General features: G+C 42.2%; 1 protein-coding gene across 1 annotated transcript in view; it reads left to right on the top strand.

Annotated features, from left to right (window-relative positions):
* LOC111147562 (runt related transcription factor 2) overlaps nucleotides 1-25616 on the top strand; it is a 206863-nt gene that overhangs the window by 162892 nt on the left and 18355 nt on the right. Inside the window, 1 exon segment of the mRNA XM_022503664.1 lies at nucleotides 11393-11554. Coding sequence (XP_022359372.1) covers nucleotides 11393-11554 — 162 coding nt within the window.

The raw sequence follows: 25616 nt of genomic DNA, 5'->3' as shown, positions 1-25616 counted from the left end.
GGAGTGTCCTATGGAAAGATTGAAGGTAGTTGGGAGCTCTTGGCCTTTCCTTTCAACCATTCCTCATATGATGGCTGGAGGTTCCATCTGATGCTGCCTTGAGAAGACACAGTCCTCTAGCCATGTGTGACCAGGGCAGTAGGGGTCTTCTGGTACTCTGTTCATGCATCCCAAGGTTGTATTCACTTTTTGTCATCCCGTCACACTGTGTCTTGCAGTCCAAGAAAAGCTCTGCTCTTAGGGGACGCTTCTGCCATCCTGTCTTGGACTTGACTGAGACAAGGATGTGCTTTCTTTCTTATTCAGTTCCATTATGTCACTTGCACTCCCTTTTCCCATCCTTGAGGGTTATTTTATAGTTCTGATGCTTCACCCAGTGTGTTGGCTGTTCCTCACAACTGTGTCTCATCTTGCAGCTTAGAAAGGTTGTTTCTAATTCTTTAAAGACTTTCATGAACATGCTGGGCATAACTAGGACTATAATCCTTGAGCCTGCCACTGCATGTCTTTCTCCAAGCCGACCATGAGTCATCTCAACAACCACTTTCGGGTAGGCCTTTTAAGTAGTTATAAATCACATTAGAGATAAGGTGTATATCTTGCTGAGGTCAGGATGTGCAATGGACAGGTGAGCTCTCTTCTAATCCAGTGCTGTGGTAACCCCAGGAGACAGGTTTTCTGGTTGTCACTGTGGAGCTCTGGGGTGAAAAGCTCATTGTCCACAGGCTGCTGAAGGTGACTTAGTGTTTTCCGTGGACTGCAAGTAAGTCATCACCAGTAAAGGCTCCAAAAAACTAGTTGACATTTAAATCTTACCAGTAGTAGTACTTTTCTCAGAATAAGGTGAATGGAGTCAGCGAATGTCCAGTGATCATCTAGTAAAGGCATTACCTTCAAATAATTTCAGGACTCTCACGTGGTAGAGGAATGCCGGAGAGCAAAGCTGAGGTTAGTAGTGAGTGGAGTTACGGGGGAACAGGCTTCACTTAACATAACTTTGGAGCCCTGCTCTGTCAAATAAAGGAAAAAACAGGACAAAAAGGGCAAAAAAAAAAAAAAAGCCCTTTTGGCCTACTGGTCTCCACAGTTCTTGCAATATTGTGCGGTATAACTCATCCAGGAACAGAACCTTGAATTCGTTTAAAGTACAAGTCTCTCTCCTCTGTCTTCTTACCTCTCCTGGGCCACAATGTCCTCTGAAGCATGTTTGTTTTGCTCCTTCTATTTGGAGATCATTCTTCTTGATAGGGAAGATTAAATCAGAATGGCGTTGGGTAATTTTCCTTTCTGACTGTCAGCAGTAAAAATTATGCCCATTGTTTTCAAACTGTGGCGCTGATTAGGAATCACCTGGGGGAGCTTGTTAAAAGGGCAGGTGCCCAGGCTCTACCCCTGAACCAGAAGGTGGGAGGTGGGGCCTGCTCAGATCACAGCAGCAGGCCCAAGGGCCCTGACTGCAGGTCTTCCTGCTCAGCCCGAGCTGATGTGATCCAGCCTCAGGCATCTCAGGGATGGTGTGTGGAGGCAGCTACGGGCCCAAGGCTACTTGCTGGCTTTTCCGGGCTCCTCCCCTCTGTCCATTTCAGCTGCTGTTTGCCCTATACACTCTACTCTGTTTGCCCAGTTCTAGACTGGACTTGTGCCCTGTTTCTATTATGATGCTGTCAGATGGAGATTTTAAAAATGCATATCTGATTATGTCACCTCATACTTAAAACACCTCAGTGACCTTCCGTTGCACTTAGGATAAAGCCCCGAATCTCTGGTGTGGCCTAGCAGGTTCTGCTTGCTTGGACTCCTCCCCCGTTCTCCTCTCAATGATTTTGAGCCTTTTGTCAGTAATCCACCCACACTGGCTCTCTCAACTCCTCCAAAAACGGTACTGCCTCTGTCCCAGGAACTTGATACACACTGTTCTCTTGGCCTAAAGCCCTTTTACGTTTACCTACTGATCTACTGGACTCTTGCTTGCTATTGAGTTCTTGACTCAGTTATCATGTCACATCATTAGACCCCCAGGCATGGTTGGGGTGGCCCACTGTGCGTTGTCATGGCGCCAAGGACTCTCCTTTCTAGTACTTATCGCAGTTATGTGATGAGTTGATTCATGTCAGTGTCCCCGGCGAGACTGTAAAGCCTATGAGGACAGGGATTTGGTCTGTCTTTATTTGCCATTAATATCTCTAGTGCCTAGCCCAGTACCAGAGGAGGCCACTCAGTCCATATTTTTCAAATGAATGAATGAGTGAATGGTTGGATACGTGAATGAATGACCAGGAGATAATCCTTAGCACCATGGATACCATGACCCATCTGACAACAGGAATCACCAGGCCTGGGGACCTTCTGTGATGCCCTAGCTGCTGTAGCTGCCTCCTGGATGTTGACATCAGCCTGACTTGACCTGACTGACTATACCCACTTCGGGATGATGATTTGAACTGAAGTTCACTTTCCCTGGCCAGCCCCACATTCCAGTTATATTTCAAGTTCTGTGTGTAGCTTATTCCCATCTTTCTGCTGGCTTCTGATGGAGGTCCAGGGCATGCCAAGGCTGAGGCCAGGTTAGGTGTGACATGTGGTAGAGACTCTTGTTTCTTCTCTTAAGTTTTTTTCTAAATAAGAAAATATTTTTCATATTTTTATGAAACAATTCATATTTTTATGAGACAGTTAAGAGTTCCATTCATCCAGAAGTTGGTGATGTTTTGAAGGCACTTCTCACGACCTTATCTTAATTCAACTTCCTTCTTTTTTTTTTTTTTTAACCTTTTGTTGTGGCATATGACCTCTCAGACTATACATATCATTTCTCATTCTCTTCCCTGCTATTGTCTCCTAAGAGTGACTAAGTCCCTCTTCTCCCACTGTTTGCTTTGTGACCTCACTCATCGTGGCCGGTGTACCCTACATAGCATCCAGTTTTATCCAAACAGTGTGCTGCTCTTTTCTCCTCAGATTTCAGTCACAGCTCTGTGAATCAGTTGGGTTGGTCTTCTGCCAAATGAATCTGGTAGCCATCTTGGTCTGTTTGGGGAAGTCCCAGGTGGGGACAGGAGGGGGATTCAAGAACCCTGCTCTTAGGGTCTTTTCTGCTCTGTGAGGAGGCTCTGTGAGGGCCACATGTCACCGACCTTTCACAGCCAGCCCAAACCTGCACAACACACCATCAGTAATTTCAGTGACAACTACTGTCTCCAGAAAGGACTGAGGGTAGGGAGCTTGCTTTCCTGAGTAGTTAGATCGTAGAGAAAACTGAAAATCACCTTAGCGATAACCCATCTGTTCTCATCTCCTCTTCCAGGTGCAAATGGTGAGACTCAGAGAAGGTAAATCAGTGGTGCATGGCTGCACGGTTGGTGCCAGAGCAACCAGTCCAGGGCTCTTCCTATGCTGGAAGAGGAGCTTGTTTGTTCTAAGAACCATGTGTCCTACTAGTCAAGAGACCCAGAAGTGAGTGGGAGAGCTCATTCTGAAAATCCAGTCTAGCTAACAAGGTTATTAGAGAAGACAGAATTTAAACATTTAGTATTTAGTGTAAATTGTTTTGAAATGGGAATTAATGTACATATGAACGTGAGTCTATTTGTACTGTGAATGATAGTAGTACAACAGACATAGTTTAGGGTAGGAAATTGTAAACCTGCCTCTCTCTGTTGAGATGACTGGCTATATTTGACCCTGATAGCAATTGACAGGGCACAAGTCATAAACTATTAGACTCTACACAGTTCCTTTTAAGTACCCCAGTTTTCTTAAGAAATATTTGAGGTTTACACAGGCTGATGTGAGTGCTGATTAGGGTAAAAAAATGGGTGGAGGATAACAGTGGGAACGTGGAGCTTTCTAACTGTACCGTGTTCCCCAAATAGAGAAGGTGCTGCCACAGGCACACGGAGCTTTGGCAGAAACCGTGGGCTCCTGTCGGGTCACATTACACAGAAACCTGCTGGCACCACAAGCAGGAAGAAGCCTTTTGTGCGCTAGTTCGGGCTTTGCCACTGTTAACTTGTTTCCTTCCATCTCTGCATGAAGTTCAACGCCATGTGCGGGTGTGCCTTGTTATGAGTGATTCTTAGGAAAGCAGGCCCTTCTTCACAGCTACACACGTTTAACTGAAGTGTTTACAAAAGGAGGCCCACTGAGAGCAACCATTGATTTTCCACGTTACCTCTCGCCGGACTTTCATACAGCTCTGTTCCCCCTCGGCTCCCCCCAGACTCAAACTCATTCAAACTGAAGAGAAGACAGACGTCTGCATATTTTCTTAGAGCCAGTTCATTTTCCTAGGGTGGCTTTTTTCTAATGCTCTGCCTCCTTCCTCTCTTTTTTTTTGTCCTCACGTGTTTAGAGTTCAATTATGCAGACATGGAATTCGCTTTCTAGTCATTTGAAAGTATGGATCCTCTCGGAGCCATGACTCTTTCAGTACCATTTTAGGAGATGAATGGCCACTCCTTCCTTTCCCCCATACCGGTGATCGAACTTCAGAAGCTGTGATGCGACTCAAAGAAGAGAGCTTGCTCTTCTTATGTCCACAGCTTTAAATAGATGGTTGTCTCCATTTTTGCCTGGCGCTTAGACACCTTGAGACATGGGAACCACTCTTCCCAAGTTAGGATTTGGAAGCATCGCTGGGGTATGTCGTCTTCTATACTTTTTGTTTTGGGGAGTTTCTGGAACAACCTCCAAGTAGCCCAAGCAGAAGAAACAGCCCTCTAGAAAGAGAACTTAGGATATCTGCTCTGACATTGATGCCTCATGGTTCATTTCTATCTTTAGAGCATTTTTTTAAAAGACACAAGAACATACTCTGAACATTTCTGAATTAATTGTTTACATCTTTCCATTTTAACATCCCCAACTGCTTGCATAAGCTTCTTCAAGGCAGGAAAGCTCTTTTGTGTCCTGTCTGCCCCTTAGACCATCCCACTGGCCCATGGGCATACAGAAGCTGTTTATCGCAATAAAAATTGATAATTTTTTGGTTCATCAGAACACCATGCAAGAACTTCTCTCCCCCTGCCCCTCAAAAGCCCTGTTAAGGTGGCAGTAATGACCATTTGTACGCCACAGATGGAAAAGGGATGGCTAAGAAGAGCCTTGCCCTTGACTTAGTGAGTTGGGAGAGAGACAGTGAAATGTACGCTGACGTCTGGGCTTCTAGTGTCTTTTTAAAATATAAGCTATGTGGAGGAGCAGCCCTGCACCCTGTTGATAGTAGCGATGTCTCTGACAGACTCTGCCTCAGATAAAACCGACGCTGAGGGATTCTTTTTTTTTTCCCCCAAGTTTTTATTTAAATTCAAGTTGTTAGCATATCACACAGTATTGGTTTCAGGAGTAGAATTCAGTGACTCATCACTTTCGTACAACACCCAGTGCTCATCACAACAGGTGCCCTCCTTAATGCCCATCCCCCATCTAGCCCATCCCCCACCACATCCCTCCAGCAACCCTCAGTTTGTTCTCTACCTTTAAGAGTCTCTTACAGTTTGCCCCTCTGTCTATTTTGAAGGGTTCTTCATGTTGAATGACTGGTTCCTTTTTATTCAATCTGAACTCTTAGTAGCTAGAATTGGTCTGTTCTCACAAAGGAAACCACGATTTCTTCTGGAAGGGTGTAGTTATAGATTTGAGGTGTCTACTAAGTAGCTTGACCTTATGTGCCTGGTGGTGGTTCTTGGCATGCTTGCATGGTTCAACCTGGTGCCCATCTTCTCGCTGGTTTCATCTAGGCTCCAGGACCTCTTTTGCTCCTAGGTCCCTCTGCTGCTTTTACTCCTCTCTCTCATTTAGTCATTTTGCTTTGTCACTTCCTGGCTGTGAGTACGGCAGCCCTCATAGAGGGAAGACCTGATTTTCTCTCAGGTTTATCTTATAGGTTAAATTTGATCACAGGTTCCCTTTTAAAACCCCCATTTTAGGTGAGAGCAGAGAAGTTTCGGGGAGAAATAGGGTACAGGCCTATTTAAATGCTCATGTGCTGTTTAGGATTTCAGATTTCTCAGGCACTAAGGAGTATGTGCACATTAAAAAAAAAAGCAGCACTGAAGGTTTTGTTTTTAAATTGTACCATCTGTATAAAAACATATGCCGATCCTTTGAATTTCTATAATATGGTCATAAAAATAATATCGATACTGTTCCTGAAGATTCTCATGTGAAAGTAGTGAATGACGGTTTTAAAACACCATAAAATATTTAAAGCTCAACAGCAGTTTTCATTTCTTTCGAAAAATTTCTGAGAAAGGAAGTTTACTTATCCTCTGAAAGCTCGTGGGCGCTTATGTCTAGTTGCTTATAGGTAGTTACTTTTATCCTCAGAGACACAAAAATCGAGAATATTCTCATTTATGTTGGAGTGGAGGACACAGTACCTCCCTCTGTTCCTGCAGAGTTAGAGGGACAAATAGTTTGCTCTAACTCTGGGCGGGATGGACTGAAGGAGAGGGTTCTTTCAGCCCCGTGGGACCTGAAGTCAGGGTGCAGACCGTTTGTTGTGTGTGAATGGCTAATTAGTAGGTTTGTCTCAGAGCAAGGCCCTACGCCCTTCCCGGGTAGCAACCTTAGGATTGAACAGTGATGCCTGAAAACCTTATCTGTCACCTGCTCTGACTCACCCAAGTTCAGAGCGAATCCCAGAAGTCTCAAGTTTCTTCAGGAAGTTGAGTTCCAAAACTGCTAATGAGATCAGGTTAAGGTGACTTTTCTCTACTGTAAGCATTAATAATTGTCCATAACAAAGCAAATATGCTATAATTGTATATTTAAGATAGGATTATGTTTTCTTGGTGATGGGACATTTAGGAAGTCAAGATATTTTATACATAGCTCTTTTTTCCACTACGGGTTTGAAAAAAGTTAAGGTGTACATATTAAAAAATACACTAAACTGATTAGGATTTCTCGGTCTGGGAGAAACCAGGACTAAGAAAGAACGCGGTTAAAGGTAAATGATCATAAAGGTTATTGACATGACCCACGTGGATATTTTCTCCAAACAGTGGACTTCAGAACTTACAGGAAGCTTTCTAAAAATTGTCCTCTGCTAGGATAAGAGATATGGGCTGGAAATACTAACGCAGAATGAAGGTTTGGGAAAGGTAGAGGTCTTAACAGTGGTGAACATGTGTTGGGTTCTTCTCATGAGCTCACTCTTTACTACTTTATCTCGATTGATCTTCCCAACAACCTGAGGAGGAAGGTCTTCTTATTTATCCCCATTTTACAGACTAGGAAGCTTGAAGATTGGATAGATTGTATGATTTGTCCAAGATCACACAGGTCAGAAACAGTGGAGTTGGGATTGATGACATCATTCACAGCGTATTAGAGAAGGCCTTGGGCTATTGGAGACTGTTACTTTTTTTTTTTTTTTTTTTTAGAGATTACTGTGTCTTTTTAAAATTATTTTTTATGAGATCTAGTGAACCCCCATGTGGCAGTTCTTGTGTCTTATTTTTTTTATAGCAACTCTCTCTCCTTAAGTTGGTCATTATCATAGAATCATAAGATGGTCACCCTGAAAAAGATTGGCTTGGCTCGTCAGTCTGTCCTCTGGGACAAAAAAACAAAAAGAGAGACCTCACTTGTTAAGGATAGTGAGAAGTGATTTTCGCTAATCTTGGAGATCTTCAGGTAGGACCTCTGGTAAAAGCAAAACTGTCCTTTGTTAGACTGTTCTGGTGTATATCCTGGAACTGGAAGTCAGGGACATGATATAAAAACTAAACCCTCACTGATACAACTTCTTTTATCACCTGAGGGGAAGTTAGAGGATGACTAATTACTACTTCGTTATAAAATTTCATTATTCACTCAAACCACCCTGGGAGGTTCCTTGAATGTTTGCTTATCAAGCATTTACTATTTGTGTTGGGTCTGATCTTAGAAACCTTCAAGAATAACACGAGACAACCCAGCCCTCCTGGATGGTTTAGAGTCAGATTTTTAATTTTTTTGAATGATGATTTGCCACTCCCTGTGTATTATTTAGTCCTTACGACAGCTCTGAGATGGTATCATACCCATTTTACAGGTGAAGCGATTGAAGCCCAGCAACATTAAGAAACCCAACCCTTGTCACACAGCAGGGCCTTGACCACGTGAGCTCCTAAAGAAGAGCAGTAATAATTTTAATATAGCACTTGACAGTTACCGAATGCTTTTACTTACATTATCTCATTTACTTTTGTAACAAAAAGGTAGCTGTTGTTACAGTACTCATTTCACAGCTAGCAATAATCACTTATATTTATGATGTACTTAATATGTACCAGGAATGCCAGATGACTTATCAGATAAGGCCGTGTTCATGGAATGCTCCCAGCAACCCTAAGAAGCGTCTTTATTCCCATTTTACAGATGAGCTGTTGAGGCCCTGGAAGTTTCAGTGGCTTGCTCAGCACTGAGGGGAGCTTGTCTCCCCTCCAAAATTCAGAGAGTTCCCTACCACCACTGAAGCCATGCAGCTTATAAATCATAGAGCCAAGGTTCCAACTCCTATCCTTCCACTAGAAAGCTCACTTGTTCCCCCTGGACTGGGCTGCCCGCCTGCTCCAGGAGAACTGAAAGGCTGCCCACATTAAGTTCCCCGATTCCTCAGTGATATGTTTTAAACATTAATACTTCTAGTCATTCTTTACACTTCTTTGTATTTTTTCCCATTTTTAGGCAGGGAGCCCTGTGCTACTGCTAACAGCGAGTTACAGTAGAGGAACAGACATGCAGGTTAAACTGCTTGCTTCAGAAGGTATCTGGTCAGGTTAGATTAGAACTCAAATCCGGATCGGAATCCTGTGTGCACAGCTCAGTTATCTATGGGTTATCTATGGGTCCTTTTTGTCTATTGAAAACGTGGCTTGAGAGAAGGCCTTGCCTTTATGAGATCGCCTTCGGGTGCTGTAAGGAATGCATCCTTTTCCATCTGAAGGTCATTTGTATTTACGTCTGAAATGTAATGAATTACATTAATGGTTAAAACAAGGAAGTATGTTGGTATCAGATATATCACAAGGACCACTCACTCTGATTTGAAATGTTGCCAATCTATACAATCTCAGCCTTGAACATTTTAAAGCACAGAAGTTCATTACTTTAATGACCAAGTTCCCCTTAGATTTCTGAAGGAAAAGTTTGTTAACCATTTACAGTACCATACTTTTTTTCAAGTTGCAAAATCCAGTAAATGTTCCCTAAAATTGAGCTGGATGAAATTTTCCTATGTATCTGTTGATACAGTAAACATCAGATAAATATCCAGATGTATTTCATTATTTTGACTCAGTATGTCCTATTTAGACAGCCTTTAAATAAATTGTTTCTGAATTGAACAAATAAACAAGAAATAGCTGAAACTAACTGGCTTTGATTGTATGGAAAAACCAAGAGGCTTTAAAGGAGGGACCATTTCAGAAATACCCATGTCTTGTTGTACTCATTTTTATTTTTAGAGATAAGCCTGCATTGACTATTCAAACATATTGTTTTAAAAACTTAAGCTTTTCATTTTCAGAGGCTGATAGGTGTTAGGAGAATAGTTTTAAGCCTGGTCCAAATGTATTAGTGCCAATTCAGATGTGTTCTAACTGTGGGACTATCCTTGTGTCACCGGGAGGTTTTTTGTTTTTGTTTTGTTTTTTAAGATAAGAGTCAATACTTACTGGGTGCCTCCTTGTGCTAGTCCTCTCCATATGGTTTTCTCTTGTGAAGACATTTTTTTTTTTTTTAGATTTTATTTATTTATTTGACAAACAGAGATCACAAGTAGGCAGAGAGGCAGGCAGAGAGAGAGGGAGGAAGCAGGCTCCCTGCTGAGGAGAGAGTCCAATGCGGGGCTCGATCCCAGGACCCTGAGATCAAGACCTGAACCGAAGGCAGAGGCTTAACCCACTGAGCCACCCAGGCGCCCCTAGTTTTCTCTTGTAATTTTTACAAACTGTGATTCGGATATAACCTGAGGAAACCGAGGCTCAGAGTTGCTGGGTAGTTCACACAGCTAGAAAGTAGAAGTCTTAGAACTTGACCCCATTCCGCTCATCACAAAGTCCCTGAATATTCTAGTATACAATGCTGTCTTGTGAACAGCCTGGTGTATTAGAATTTTTAAAACTAGCAAAACATTTTGGAAGTAGCAAAAAAAAAAAAAAGTTAAGAGAAATTTGCTTATGAATCTGTTTGATTAGCCTTCCAGTAAGAACAAAATTAATTTGAAATGCACACTGGAAATATATGACAAATTTACGTTTTTTTCTTCTGTAGACTGAAACTCTTTTGATAAATGTACTTGGCCTTGAACTTGTGCCTCCAGGAAACCCCATAGAGATACATCAAAAGATATTGTTAATGCTCAGCAGTTAACCCTAACAAGTTGGCTGCCTGTTATTTTTATTATTACAGTGACGGTAGGTAACACTAGGCTGTATTCCAAACATGTGGCATCTTTAAAACAGATTCCAGTAAGATTAAAGATGTGTCCTTGCTCTTCTGTTTTTGGGTCATTTTCTGTCAGAAACTCATATGCTTAACATTGAAACTGTATGGTGATGAAGCTTTCCAGTTTTTTTGGTTTGTTTGTTTGTTTTTAAGTTGGGGGGTGGAGGGAAGAGCTGAGGGAGAGGAAAAGAGAGAATCTTAAGCAGGCTTGACACTCAGCACAGAACCTGACAAGGGGCTTGATCTCACAACCCTGAGATCAGGACCCTGAGATCATGATCTGAGCTTATCCCTTTCTTAAAGGTCATTTTCTGGAGTAGTTCTAGCATGAGAATCCTGTAACTGACTGTCCTCCTCTGGGTTTTTCTCACATGCTGCTCCCTCTGTTCTCCTCCCGACCCCCAACCTCCTAACCCTCCCTGCTAGAAAGTGCCATCCATTGACCTGCCTGGAGAGAAAGTGAAATCATGGAATTCTGCACTTTAAAACCAAAAGACACATCTGAAAGATAGCAGCTGGGTATGCTGCAGGGAAAAGTACAGTGAAACTGTTCTTTAGCTAAGTTGGTTGTTAAAGAAAATCTGACTTAAAAAAAAAGTTGAGAGTTATAAAAAGTGTTCATGGAAGTAATATGAGAAGATACAGAAAATAAATAAAGTAAAATTCAATTTTGTAAAGATAACTGAAGCAAGTTGTTTTTTAAGTATCCATTAGACTTTCCAAATAGAAACACTTAATGTGTGAGTGAGAAATAGTCGATGTGCACGATCCATTTTGTCACTCTGAAACTAGAAAGTTGTGTGCCACACAGGGCCTGAAAGGCTGGGGTCAAAGGAAATAAACACTTCCTTATAGAGTGTCATTTTACTCTTGCTTTCTCCTTTCTCAGTTTGGGGTTGCATGTTTGAAGTCCACAAGTGGCCAGTACACTAAAGATTTTTCTTCTTTTTCCCAGACCCCAGGCAGGCACAGTCTTCCCCGCCGTGGTCCTATGACCAGTCTTATCCCTCCTACCTGAGCCAGATGACGTCCCCGTCCATTCACTCCACCACCCCGCTGTCTTCCACACGGGGCACGGGGCTTCCTGCCATCACCGACGTGCCCAGGCGCATTTCAGGTAAAGACCACACTTTAACTATAAACCCACTCCCGTGCAGGTGTGGGGCTGGGGTTGTAGGCCGGGCCGAGGCTCACAGGAACTATCTATGAGAGGTGTGTGGGCCACGGTATGACAGCTGGCAAACCGGGTCCTCTGAATAACGGGGTTATCAAGTCCTTAAACATTTTAAGTTAAAAGACTAAACACCCACCAGAGCTGGCATCATTTTCTTAAAATGACATTGAAAGCCACCCAGCATTAGCCCTGCTGAATTGTGGCCCCTTTGGTGGGCACCGTCTCCACTGGGGCCTTCTCCTGAAGGTCTAACACCTGGCCTTCCTCTGCTTGCGTTCCTTTCCTTCTCAACATCCGCCTGTAAGCCAGCTTACAGACCGATGGCACAGCCTTCCATCTCTAGAGCCTCTTAACCCCCTGAAGTCCAAGCTGGCTTGTTCTGAGACAGGACCCCGGCAAATTTAAGATCCTTAACAGAAGCTAGTCATTTGAAGTGTGGCCAGGCCTGGAAGAGTCTTAAGAGACCATGTGTGGCCCCCCGTGCGGCCTATCCAGACTGATGTCGCTGCCTGTGCACGAACGGTCCAGCAGCCGCAGACTCTCTCAGCCTGGCAGCAGCAGAGCTCCCACAACCGTTATTCCAGAGGCACCGCAGAGATCTGTAGCTCATGGTGGAAGTACACGAGGCGCACGTTCTGGCCTTCTCTCGCTATCATGAGAGAATTCATGGTAGAGAGCCTGAAAGTGTACACAGCCTTCACGCTGGCAGTTAGAGAAGAGTTAGAGGCTCTCGGCCAACTGTATGAGTCCTGTGAATAAGAAAAAAAATCTCTCCGTGAATCTCAGGACAGCCCTGACACGCAGACCAGAGCACGGCCCCCCACACAGAAAGTAGACCCACTGAGGCACACACAGTTGGATCCTCCGTGTGTCACACACTCTGCTCAGCGGTCGCGCTCCGTGCACCTGTTTGACTCCTGGCCAGCTTAATGCCTCTCTTTCTTTCTCTTTGTGTTTCTGTCTCTGTTTCTCTCCCTCTCTCATTTTCTGCAAAGCTCGAAGCCGCTACTCACTCCGCTGAGTTGCATCACTGACAAGCTGAAACTCCACCAGGAGGCTTGCAGGTTTTGATTAGCTCAGACTCCTTTATTTCTTTCCACTTGGGAGGAGGGAAGGCTTTGTTTCTCAAGCGAATGGCAGGAAAGGGCTCTCTGGTCCTAGTGCCTTCACATTTTCTACAGCAGATGGACTCCCGCAGGGGTGAGTAGGGTAAGAAGAGGGGTGGAGGGAGAACCACAAGATTCTTTGGAAAACTATGTTACCCCTTTGACCCCTTTTCATTATGACGGTTGTTACGATTTTTATGAATCAAGTGGTATTTCTTGGGGGAATTGCGCAGAGTATTAAATTTTAGTTATCACTTCCCTTTACAGGAATTACTGCCTCCTTTAGACAAACATCGGTTAAAGACACGGGAAGGGATGAGTGAAGCACAGGGGGAGAACGAGGGTGGATGTGGGATCCGAGGCACGGGGCTGGACGGTGTTGAATGAGTTCTGGTCACTACTTCTGTATTTTCTGCCAAGTCTGTTTTGTTTCACATAGGGCCAAAATGACGCTTGGCCAGGACAGATTGGCGCAAACTTGCTTCTGTTTAGGGTCCTCTGGGGCTTCTGTCCGTCCAACCCTCTGTGGCTGAAGCAGATTTGGCTGTTTGTCCTCTGGCTGTACCTAGAGGACAAAACCTCAGGGAGTGATTGCAGCTTTAGGGACACTGTTCTACAGAGGTTCCTCACCCAGGTGCATTCTCAGAAGATTGAACGGGAAAACCAGGGGAAAGAACACTGAAAACACGCCGCGTAAATGTGGAGTCGCTATTGTTCACCATTTATATGTGTCATATGGGATCGTGAGATTGTTTTGAGTCCACTGACTGAGGCTTATTTAAAACCTTTCCAGAAGTCAGTACCACACAACTCTTTCCGTTTCACAGGAGAGGCAGTAGGAGCAGAAGCAGGTGAATTACCCAGCCATAGATTGATCGGAGGCCAAGGGTACAAATGAGCCTCTGCTCTAAACTAGTTTAAAACTGAGTTTCGTCCAGTTTTTTCCTCCTACCCCAAACATTTCTCTGAGTCATTCCTGGCCAAGTAAACGTGATGCCACGGTGGGAGGTTCTGTGTAAACATTAAAGGGAGGAGAACAGAAAATCCCTCTTGTCAGCATGTTGGGAAACAGGAAGAAAGAACTAGATGGGGACTGTCAGGGAACTGGAGGAGCCCTGATTTATCTGACCTTGCTCTTGGGCATGGGGCTATGCCCTTACCCCAGAGTGCTGCCTGGTGGGCTTGGGGACCAAGTCACCTTGGCCCCAGGGAGTGCCACTTTCGCTTCCCTGGCGGCCGGTCCCAGGAACATCCCAAGAAGAATAGAGTCTGTCTCCTGGGTTTCAAGGTGCCACGTTGCATATTTTCTGTCTTATTTCCCCCGAGATCTAAAGCCTAAGGTCTAGGATGCTTTCTCTCCATAAGATGGGCAGCAAAAATATTAAACTTCTTCTCCATCTCTAGGCAGTCCTGTATTCCCTTTTTGAGATGCTTTCCAGAGCAGTTGGTGCTTTTGTGTAGAGAACTCAGTTCTTATCTCCTTATACGAAGGGGGACAGAAATACCCTCAGAGGCTCATGGGTGAGAAAGAAGTCCTTACTTGTATGGTAGGACTGAAAGTTCAGACCCAGGTTTGAGTCCCAGGTCATGTACCTGGTGGGCAAGTTCCTTACTTCTCCGAAACTTAGATCTCTTATTTGTAAATTAGAGACATAATATTAATCTCCTAGAGTTACTGTGAGGGACCGTGGGATGCTTTATATAAAATACTGCCACACACTGCACACACGCTATGTGCTCCACAGAGTGCAGCTGATAGTATGAACCAAAAGTTGTTTTGTAATAATTGCTTATCTGTATCTAATATGCAGGCAAGCACTAGCTTAAATGAGTCAAGTGGATAAAAATCTGAACTCTTAAAGGGGATTATTTGCTTTGTAAAATGGATCCACCACAGAGCAGAGGTAAAGCAAACAAACAAAAATTTAAATATTTAGGTGAGTGGATCCTCAGATGGCATTCATAAGGCACTGAGCACTGTGCCTAGCCCGTAGAAGTCCTCAGTGTTTGCTGTCATTATTACTATACAGATTCAAAATGATGTGTGTAGCGCTAAAAGCAGGTGGGAGCCATTCACAAATGGTCAATAACATACTAGGAGAAAATAACTATTTCATTACAATGTTGGAAGAATAGCGTGATCATGTTCTTTTCTAAGGGATCATAGGAATAAGAGCAACCAGAAAGATCTTTCAGGAAGTACCGTTCCTAAGGAAATTCCATTTCATCCTAAAAGACCATTCCAAAGGAAGATCATCATTTAACGTACTTGAAGATCTTCAGAGAATCCGATTTTACAACTTCCTTTTTGGGTATCTCCCCCATCCCCCACCACCGCCCCGAGTAATTTTTCATGTGTAGCTACAAATGCTAGACCTTAATGAATTACGAGAATGACAGTGATGGATGCTATATTGTGTTGTCCCTGCTGTGGCCCTCATGGAGGCAAGGTATAGAGAGAATAAGATGATAAACGTATGTTACCTGCAGTCCCTCCTTTACCACCAATAAAGATGCAAAGCCAGATGTCTTGAAGTTCACGAGCACAAAACAAAGATTGAGGAAATATTTCCTTAACCTTGAATAGCCTTCAATATTATAACAAAAATAATAGCAGCAGTCATGGGTTCATGACCAAACAATAAATTACTGTCGTGTAATTGATCAGTAGGGCTTCCTGTATTGTAATGAGTTTAGTTCCTATTCAGCAGAATGAGAAAACTCAAATGCTTCTTATCAGAAACCAGTCTGGAGACATTGGAGGGCAGGATGAGGCCCACAGGGGTTGGTTCCCCTCCCCTCCCATACTCACAATGACAAGCATGGCCTTATCACCTTACAATCAGTATTTAAGTAGCATCCTCCACCCCTGAGGGATTTTTATTCATTATCTCATTTAATCTTATAAGATCCTAAAAGAATATTCACTCCACAGAGGTTGCCAAAATTGTTTCTCACTGATTCTGTCAAAGAGCAGGGTGTGGCAAGGTGAGGACAAGTAAGCCCACAAACAGCCTAAACCATTGTGTGTCTTTATCATTGTCATAATGTTATCACCCCTGGCATCTTTGATGTTCAAAGCACTTGTGAGGCTTGGCACAAAGATGGTAATTACTTTTCTGCAGGTCATTACAAAATACTATGTAAGTAAATAATTGCAGACTTTCAAAAATGTATTTTATGTAATTATCCGATATGAAAAGAGACACAACTGTTTCTTTGACTTGTGGGTTAGCGTAGCGTAGGAGCTATCTATCGCTGGTCTCTGGAAGGAGACCCTCCGTAAGTTCATTCCCTGCTGATAACGCATCTCCTGCCCCACCCAGCCGAGTGAAGCCCCTTAGACTGACCTAAGTCTGTCCTGCTCTTTGGCGTAAGTGAAGTGAAAGGGACTCATACAAGCATTTTTCTGTGGTCTTGGTCGTTGTGCCCATGGACCTCTGTGATGCTTTTGAGGGGTCTCTTAGAGAGTTAAGATACGTGAATTAGAGACGCAAGGGTACGGTCATACGTGTTGTCTGCCTCTCTTACTCTGGGAGAGGCCCATGCAGGTTGTGTGCATGATTTTTTTTTTCTTACATGAGACAGAGTTAGGAACTGTAATCTCTTTGAAGGTTACATATTATTTTTTTGTTTGTTTCAGCAAATGGTCTTGATTTTCTTCTTTCAAAATATTTAAATATCAAAAAATTCCACTTAATCAACTGTGCAGGACTAGTCAAGATGTCTCTATTTTTATGACTCTTAGTCGCTAAACTATAATATTTCCAAAGGTCAGCAGAATTGGCATTAGTCTAATAAATAAAGTTACTAAAAATTATTTTATTACTACCACAAAATCGAGAAATTGCCAGTGGAAAAACCCCATTTGATCATTCAGGGCTGATCGGGAGGGGTGGTTTCGTGTGATTTCAAATGGAGCAGTGTTTGCTTCACTTCATCTTTAAATGTCCCTTATAACCGAGTTTCTGTCAAGTCCCCCGAGTCCAGTTTTGAAACCGGCAGCTTCAGTAATGTGCCAAGTATATGTGCACATTTATTTTCACTGGGCCACTCTTAACTCACAGGAGGGAGTGACGCCTTAAGAGAGGTTAAAAGGAAAACTCCAGCAATTAATACTAATAAACCAGAAAGTTAAAGCAACGATAATAAAACACTAGAACATCTACTTTTTTTTTTTTTTTACTACAGAACCATTTCTTTATTAAGAGCCACCTGTCGGGTAGACACACCTCGGCCACAGCAGCCACGGGCAAGTAATTAAGTTTAATAGGAGCCACTCTTATTTTGAAGAAGTTCTCTGTTTAAAGCCACAGAGGGGGAAGTTATTAAATTTAATAGACCCTAAACAAAGGCAAGCCCTGTGTTACCAGTGGAATGTTGTTCAGTATTCTTCTCTGTGTTATCGACAGCGATTGGTTGGGTTATTTTGCTTTCTAGAAGTGGGAATTCATCTTGCTTTCTCTAAAGGTAGGCTCTCTTCTGACGCGAGCAGTTGAGGTTTTTATCTTCTTGCTGGGGGGAGGGGCAGGTTCAGGGCATCCTGGGACCTCAGTTTACCGAGAGTTCTGAGCACCGGGTGCTAAGGACCCAAGAAGTGGTTTCCACTCTGACCAGATCAGTCGGGTTAGTTGGGCCTGCTCACAGAACTGAGGGGACTGGGTTGTATGCTATTTGCTGTTACTTGTAGTTAGACTGAGGTATGGAAGCTTCCCATGAAGCCTGCGTACATGGCCTGACTCTGACTCCACACATGGTTCTTGTCAGTTGTTTTCGTGAGGACTGGTTTTTGGTCCATGTGCAACCACCCACACATGAGGAAAAGATGTAGAAATGAAGGGGCTCGTGCCTATGCAGGGATGGCAAAGACATGGCTACAGAGTTTACTAAAAGATTTGCTGCAGTCCCTTTCTCTTCATAGGAGAAAGCTTGCGAGCTTGAACCTCACTTCACTAGAAGTATTAAAGTTAATTTTTTAATGCCACGGTGACTTCTGGGGTTCCCTGGGATCCGAGGAGAGGGTGGAGGCAGTGTGACTGAGGGAACCCCCGAGTTTTGGTTTCATTGTCACTGAAGATTCTTTGTGCTGTTCTCAGACATGTCAGTTAATTCCTTGGGCCTCCGCTGGCCTGGGTGAACAGATTACTCAGAATTGCCCGTCCACGTGTCTCAGAATTTTGTGCAAGGAGTGAATGATGTCTGCCCAGGGATTTGTTTTTCTTAGGACTTCTAGCAAAGAAAGCTTGCCTTACCTGATAAAAACCAGTGCAGAAAGTAAGTTGTATTGTGAGCTTCAAAATGGTAGAAACATACTGTTTTATGTATACATATATTTATATTGCTACTTTATTTTTTAGAGCAGTTTTATTTAAAACTTTCTAGAGAAGTTTTAGATTTACAGAAAAATTGAGCATAAAGTAGAGCTGAGATCTATCCCCTAACCCCATTGTACCCCCCAAACCCCCGCCATTTTGTCTTGTTATTCACAGCTTGCATTTGTGTGGTGAGTTTGTTACGATTGATATACCAATATTGATACATTATTCTTAATTAAAGACCATAGTTGTTAGCGAGTTCGAGTTCGCTCTCAGTGTTGTGCTTCTCTGGGTTTTGTCAAATATATAATGCCATGTATCTACCACCACAGAGTCCTTCAGAATAATTTCATTGCCCTAATATCACCCTGGGCTCCACCTGACTATCCCTCCCCACCAGCCCCCACAGCCCCTGGCTGTGATCTTTTACCTGCCTTGATAGTTCTGTCTTTTTCAGAATGTCGTATAATTGGAATCATACAGTCTGTAGCCTTTTCAGACTGGCTTCTTTCTCTTACTTTGCCATGTGCATTTAAGGCCCCTCTCTATCTTCCCATGACTCGAGAGCTCACTTTCATTTACCACTGGATAGTATTCTATTGTAAGGATATTAAGTCTGTTTTTTAAAACATCAAGGCTGCTCTCCCTCCTCCTGGGAATACCCCCACCCCATTTCCTCTTGTCAATGACTTTGTCAGTGGTGCTTCTTTTTTCAGAAAGCGTTGCATGCATTCCTTCCTGGGGAAACACTTCTGCTGTCATAGCAGTTGTCCCCAAATGGTCCAGATTATGGTTTTCCGTACCTTTGGTCCATTTCTTAATGAAGATTTTTCTTTAGCTTTTTCCATTGACTGCGGATTAAACATTTACATTGTGGTGATGATTCTTAATCAATTCAAGTACAGAACAGACCCAGATAAAAATAATAACCCACTTATCTGGCGACTTCGCTGCTCTCCTAGGTAAAGGATGGTCCTTTTCTCTAAGAATGCCTGGCATTCCTTACGTAAGCTGCGCCAGTTTTCCACTTCCACGCAGGCCTCCAGCCCTCTCCTCCACGCTGCTGGCCAGGGCCCTGTTCATCTTTCTCAGCCACCTCTTTCCCCAAAGGAATCCCTTCCCCGACCACCACCTTTCTCAGAGTTTATTCCTCTGCCCACACCCATCCATTTCTCATATCTGGCTTTGGACACACTTCTAACGTGATACATACCTTCCTTTAGTATCATCATTTGCTCACATGCCTTTCGCCTTCTGCAGGAAGTGAGCTGCTCAAGCATGGTGACTGTGTTGTACATACTTGGAAACCTTACAACCGAGCACAGTTTTGGGCACATAGTATATGCTCAGTAAATCTTGAAGGAAACAAATTATTAGTAGGAAAGGTGATAGAAAAGTACAGGAAGATAGGCATGTAGAAGATATAAGGGAAGAAGACAGGGAAAAAGAAGAAAGAAGATTTTGTTCACCTGGAACAACAAAGGGACAAAACAAGAGGAACTTTTTATTGCTGATAAGGACAGGAAATAGCACAGTGTGAGTGTGCATAAGCAGCATATATTTTTATCTCCAAGCCTTTCTGCAATGTGTTTCATATTTAGAACACATAGCAAGACTGCATCTGTTTCCAGAACTTGCTGCTAACAGTTGGTAATAATGCCAAAACATACTTTAGTTCCAGCTTGAAACCAAATGATCAAATAGAATTTTTGATTTTAATTTAGAGTCTGACATTAATTATAGCCATCATGTAATAAAGTGTCAAAGTCTTTTTTGAGAAAATAATAGAAATTATATTAACTAAGCTGTAAATTGAAGCAAAACTACTCCTCTAAAACAAGGCAAAAGATCTGGTTTTGACAACATTTTTGACAAAGTCTTACCTTCTCCAGACTGGATTTCTCCTGTTCTCCCCATCCTCCCCGCCCTTGCGGTATGATAGGGGTTTCCTGTTACTGTCCAGGTCTGTGGTTTCTGGGCACATCACGCTTTGTCAGTGTCCCACTTCATGCCTGGCACCCAGAACCAAATTTCCTTGCTCTTGGCCTCTGTTAGCCTAGGCTAACGTGGCCTTCGTGCTTTGGCGACCATGCTACACTCTGTCCCCTCATGTTTGCCATTTTCCAGCAAGCTGCATTACTCCCTCTTTTTTCTTTTTTTTTTTTTTTTAACTTTTACAGTTATTTGTTCAGATCCAATAGGATAATTTACAGTTATTCCTGTTTGGTTTTTATCTTACTTAATTCAAGTAATAGTTCCTGCCTGTCAAGAATTTTTTGGATTTTAATCACTTCATCCAATATAGTAGTAGCCTCTCAGCATTCCTTCCTACCTAGGATGTCTTTCTTCAGTTGATTTCAGTCATCTCAAGTCAGCTTGGCAAATCCTTGGTACATAATTGTAATGTGCTTAGGCAGCCAACAAACAAAAAACAAAATCGAAGACATCATCTGTACCTTCAGGAAGCTTTCAGTCTTATTTAGGAGCTGACACATGCAAATGGGACCCAGTGACACTGTGATGCTGGCTCAGGGAGAAACCGGAATGTGCAAAAAATGCTCAAGATTTTAGTGGAAGGTGATTTCTTTGCCCCAGTGCCCAAGCAACTTAAAACCTTCTCCTTAGGAAATTTAAAAAAAAAGAAAAATCACTTCCACTGTACTAGATTCTACTTTTACTCTGAGTACTTCAATGTCAATTACATTTTCAGTTGGAAAAAAAAAAAAATTCCACTTGTTGGCCTGTGTGGTTTCATAATGTTTCTTAAGATAGGACAAGAACATAGAGAAAATCTTGTCTTTTCCCAGCTAGATTGAAAGTTCCCTTAGGTCAAGGACGTGGCCTGCTAAGTACGCTTTGAGGTCTCTCTGTGAGTCCTTGTTTTATGCTCTGTGTGTAGATGCTCATGGAAGTACCTGCCCAATGCAGAAAGGTTTGTCCAATAATGCTGCATGCTTTCAGGTCCCTTATGCTGTATCTGTTGCTAGGAATTGCTAATAAATCTAGAAATGGGGCTGGAGGAGACCAATGACAATTGTCATTTACTTTAATGTCTTATTTCATAGGCACAAATACGGTCCTAGTGTGTGTTTATATAATAGAATTTTTTACTTTCTCTTTTGAAGTCAAGCAACATTGTTAACTCTATGCCATTACATATGCACATATGTATGTACTCACCTGTTCACTACTCTTAGAATGAATATACATATAAATATTCTTGACAGGTCTATTATTTGTCATGTTAGTAAGTATCAGCCAAGCTACTACTTGAACTTTTTTCCGGAAAAATAGGAGCCATTGAAACCTTTCATGTCTTTGTATTATTTTGTTGCTTCAATGAGCATTGATTTCTCAGGAAATATTAAGTGATCACTGCTGCTAGAAAGGGGGAAAGAGACACTGCGTGATTATTTTGTTTGTTTTTAGATTTGTTAACATGGAGAAATAGTTATAAGTGGAAAGTTAGAAAGATATAGTTGAAAGAAGTAATTAAACAAATAAAAAATTTCCATATAACTTAAGTCCCATATGATAAAATGCAAATGACAGCCCTTTTTTTATGTGATGCTCCAGAAATTCACACATCTCAGATTCATGAGTCTCATAAATGAAATGCTGCTCAGGCACCAGTGTCCTGAATATCTGAGAGGATTTCTTAAGCAGGAAGTTGTCACCTTTTCCAGAGAGATTTTGGCCTTAAGTGATAAACTTGGAAAAGTAGTCCAGCATGGTAGACTGGAATAAGACTGATGTTCCTATATCCAGAGTTCATCACTCTCTTGCTAATCACAATGGTCACTGTTCCAGCTTTCTGTTGTAATTAGTAATAATGCTATAGTTAATGGAATAATAATAACAAATATAATGATGGTTATAAACACTCCGCCCTGGGCCAAGGAGAGCAGTGACTCATGATAAATCAATAAACCCATTGATGTGGTCACCATAAATCCATACCTAATTAAGAAGAACCCTTTAAAAATAAAAACCACCAAGGAAATAAAAACAGGCTTGGAAAAGAGGAAAAAGTCCGAGAATAGTGATGTGGTGTACTCATCATTAAAAAAGGAAAAAAACAAACCCAGAAGCTTGCCAACTACACCTGAGGAAAACGATACATTCTCAGTGTTGCTTAAAGGTACAGTTGTGAGTTGACCTAAAAGATCCCAAAAAGGAAAGAGTTTGGCTCTCTGGATAGTTCATACAGAAAGTTCAGGGTTTCGTGGGTTTTTTTTGTTTTTTTGTTTTTGTTTTTTTTTTTTTGTTTTTTTGTTTTTTTTTTTTTTTTTTTGTTTTTTTGTTTTTTTCTTTTTTGACCTCAGAGTCAGAGTGGGCAGGTGTCACAGGTACAGTACCTTTGAAGAATTCATTGGGTCTTGGTTTTTGGTCCACTCTGACGATCTCCGTCTTTTAACTGGTACATTTAGACCATTGACATTCAAAGTGGTTATTGATCTAGTTGGATTAACGTCTATCATATTTGTTACTTTTTTTTAATTTATTGCCCGTGTTCTTGATCTTCCATTTTTTTTGTCTTCCACTCTTTTTCTGCCTTTCATGGTTTTCGTTGAATGTTTCATATGGGTCCATTTTCCATCCGTTCTTCAGTTATACTTCTCTTTCTACCCTCTTTTAATGGTGACCCCAAGTTTGCAATACACAGTTACCACTACTCCCAAGTCTACCTTCAATAACACCGTAGCACTTCATGGATAGTGTAAGTACCTTATAACATATGCACAGCTGTGTGTACGTTTTATGTGGACATAACTTTTCAGTTTCTTTGAGTAAATGCCAAAGAGTGCAATTGCTGGATCACATGGTAAGAGTATATTTACTTTTGGGAGAAACTGCCAAACTGTTTTCCCAAAGTGGCCGTACCATGTGGCATTCCGACCAGCAGTGAATGCGAGTTCCTGTTGCTTTATGTGATCTCTGTGTACATTTATATTTAAAGTGGGTTTCCTGTATATAACATACAGTTGGGTCCTGTTTTCTAATCCATTTTAGCAATCTCTGTCCCAAGTGGTGCATTTAGATCATTGATGTTCAAGTGATGATTGTTGGATTAACTAATATAGTTGGGTTGACCTTTGAAGGGTTATTAAAACCTCAGATGATCCGTTTAATCAAGCAAATGATTGAAGCATTTAAATTGGGACATGCATCCCCAAAGGGGACTGAACCTAATCCCGATAAAATAGCAGTTGCTCAATAAAATTGTGTTGTGTTGGTTTATTAGAAAAGTGTTCCTTCCAAGGTCCAGGCATGCAGCATGGTGATTAACACTCTCAGCCTCCCTGGCAGCGTGTGGAAATAGCACTTGGCTGGGAATTGAGGAACCTGAGATCTATTTTTATTTTTATTTATTTATTTTTTTTTTTTAAAGATTTTATTTATTTATTTGACAGAGAGATCACAAGCAGGCAGAGAGGCAGGCAGAGAGAGAGGAGGAAGCAGGCTCCCCTAGAGAGCAGAGAGCCCGATGCGGGGCTCGATCCCAGGACTCTGAGATCATGACCTGAGCCGAAGGCAGCGGCTTAACCCACTGAGCCACCCAGGCGCCCCCTGAGATCTATTTTTAGATGAGCCTCTGAGTTCTTGAGCAGCTCGCTTAATCTCTATGGGCCTTAGGTTCCTTACGCACAAAATAAGTTAGTTGGGCTAGATATTCCCCAAGGCCCATCATTCGGAATGTCTAGGATTCTAAAATAAGGCCTGCATGGTTAGGTTTTCTCTTAGAAACATTTAGCAGTCAGCACATCAGAAATCTAAATACTGCCACCCATAATAACAATAAAGGCTAATGTAGTATTTGACTTACGAACTGAATTCTTAGGAAGAACTACCATAGATGCTAAGAAAAGCTTTGTCTTGTGCCTCAGTTGATTCTGATGAGGAGCAGTCTAGGATCAGGTTAATTACTGCCAAAGAACTATACATTCAGACCTTGACCCTTGACCATAACTGACTTCTGTTCAAGGTGAAGCCCTGTATATGTGCATGCGTGTCCGAGTCTGTAGACAGGTTTTGAAACCACGGCTTTATTAACATCAAAAAACTTTATTTTATTGATATTTTACATACTTTGCATGGTTTTATGTAACTTAGCTATTTTACACCCTCTTTCCCTGAGAATGGTTATAATGAAATGTAGTTTATCTTACCGGAGAATTGAGAATCTTGTAAGTTAAAGATTATGAAAACAAAATAATAGGTGAATTTTATTAATAATAGAATAAATGGGGTCAGAGGACCAGATTATATATATTAAAGAAAGTATATATTTAGAGAAAATATTATTAGAATTATAACAAAGTTCCTTTTAGTGTGAAACATTGCTATCATAGTATTTTTTTTAAGAGATTTTATTTATTTATTTGTCAGAGAGAGTGAGAATGAGCATAAGCAGGCGCAGAGGGAGAGGGAGAAGCAGAATCCCCACTGAGCAGGGAGCCCGATGTGGGACTTGGTCCCAGGACCCGGATCATGACCTGAGCTGAAGGCAGATGCTTCACCTACTGAACCACCCAGGAGGAGCTCGTTGCAAATCATAGTATTTTATGACCACATGATAAAAATCTTCATTAATACAAATTACTGTCGACATTAAATTTACTCATTTATTGAGACTGTTCTAGTCATTGGAGATACAGTGATGAGTAAGACAGAAAAACTCAGGGGGCTTTTTCCCCTGACATGTGATATAGTGATTAAACACTCAGGCTTTGGAGCCAGACTCTCTGGGTTTAAATCCAGGCTTTTTTACTTACTTGCTCTATGATCTTGGGAATATTACTGAGCTTGTCTGTACAGCAATTTCTTCATCTGTGAAATGGGTTAGAATACCACCAACCTCAATAGGTGAAAGGATAAAGCATGTAAGGCTTTTAGAATAATGCCTGGTAATAAATGGTAGCAATTACTGGGGAAGGCCAGGCAAGTGAAAATGAGAAAGTATTATCTAGGGGAATGTACTGTGAAGAAAGCAAAACGGAGCAATGTTATGAGGAAGCTGAGCTCTAAATTTACAAGAAGGAGTCAGCCCTGTGCTGCTCATTGCAGGCAGTGGGGAAGGCGGGTGCAAGGGCCCTGGGGTGGAAAGAGGAATGCCTGGTGGCTAGAGCATGAAGAAGATGAGCTGGAGGCTTCAGGTCCCTGGGGGCCTCTGCCTGTTTGGGTTTGCTGGTCCGCGCAGTGAGAAGCCATGGACAGATTTCAAGCAGGGTCGATATAAATGGATTTCTAGTTTCAGAAGGGCACTCTGGCTGTTCAAGGGTGAATTGTGGAAGAGGATGAGGGAGGAAGCGAGAGTGTCTGGGAGGACAGGGGCTCATGCTTGCCTGGAAATTGTGGGGATGGAGATGCGTGGGACAGGAGTCGGGCTTTTGCCTCCATCATCAACATGTTTTAGCGGTGCTTTCCCCCAGTTGTTAGTCTACTTGGAAAAGAATAATATTACATCTTCTAAAATGTTAGTTAACCTTTAGGCATTGTTCACACATCCCAGAGTGCAGCAGTAATTCAGGAATCGCTTGATTTATTGGGTGAATGCAGAACTAGCAACCTGGAAAATTCAGG

This window comes from Enhydra lutris, unplaced genomic scaffold (genome assembly GCF_002288905.1).
Source record: "Enhydra lutris kenyoni isolate GAN:26980312 unplaced genomic scaffold, ASM228890v2 scaffoldscaffold17, whole genome shotgun sequence".
NCBI classification, from domain to species: Eukaryota; Metazoa; Chordata; class Mammalia; order Carnivora; family Mustelidae; genus Enhydra; species Enhydra lutris.
The sequence above is the reverse complement of the archived record's forward strand: the minus strand, read 5'-3'. Positions and strand labels throughout refer to the sequence as shown.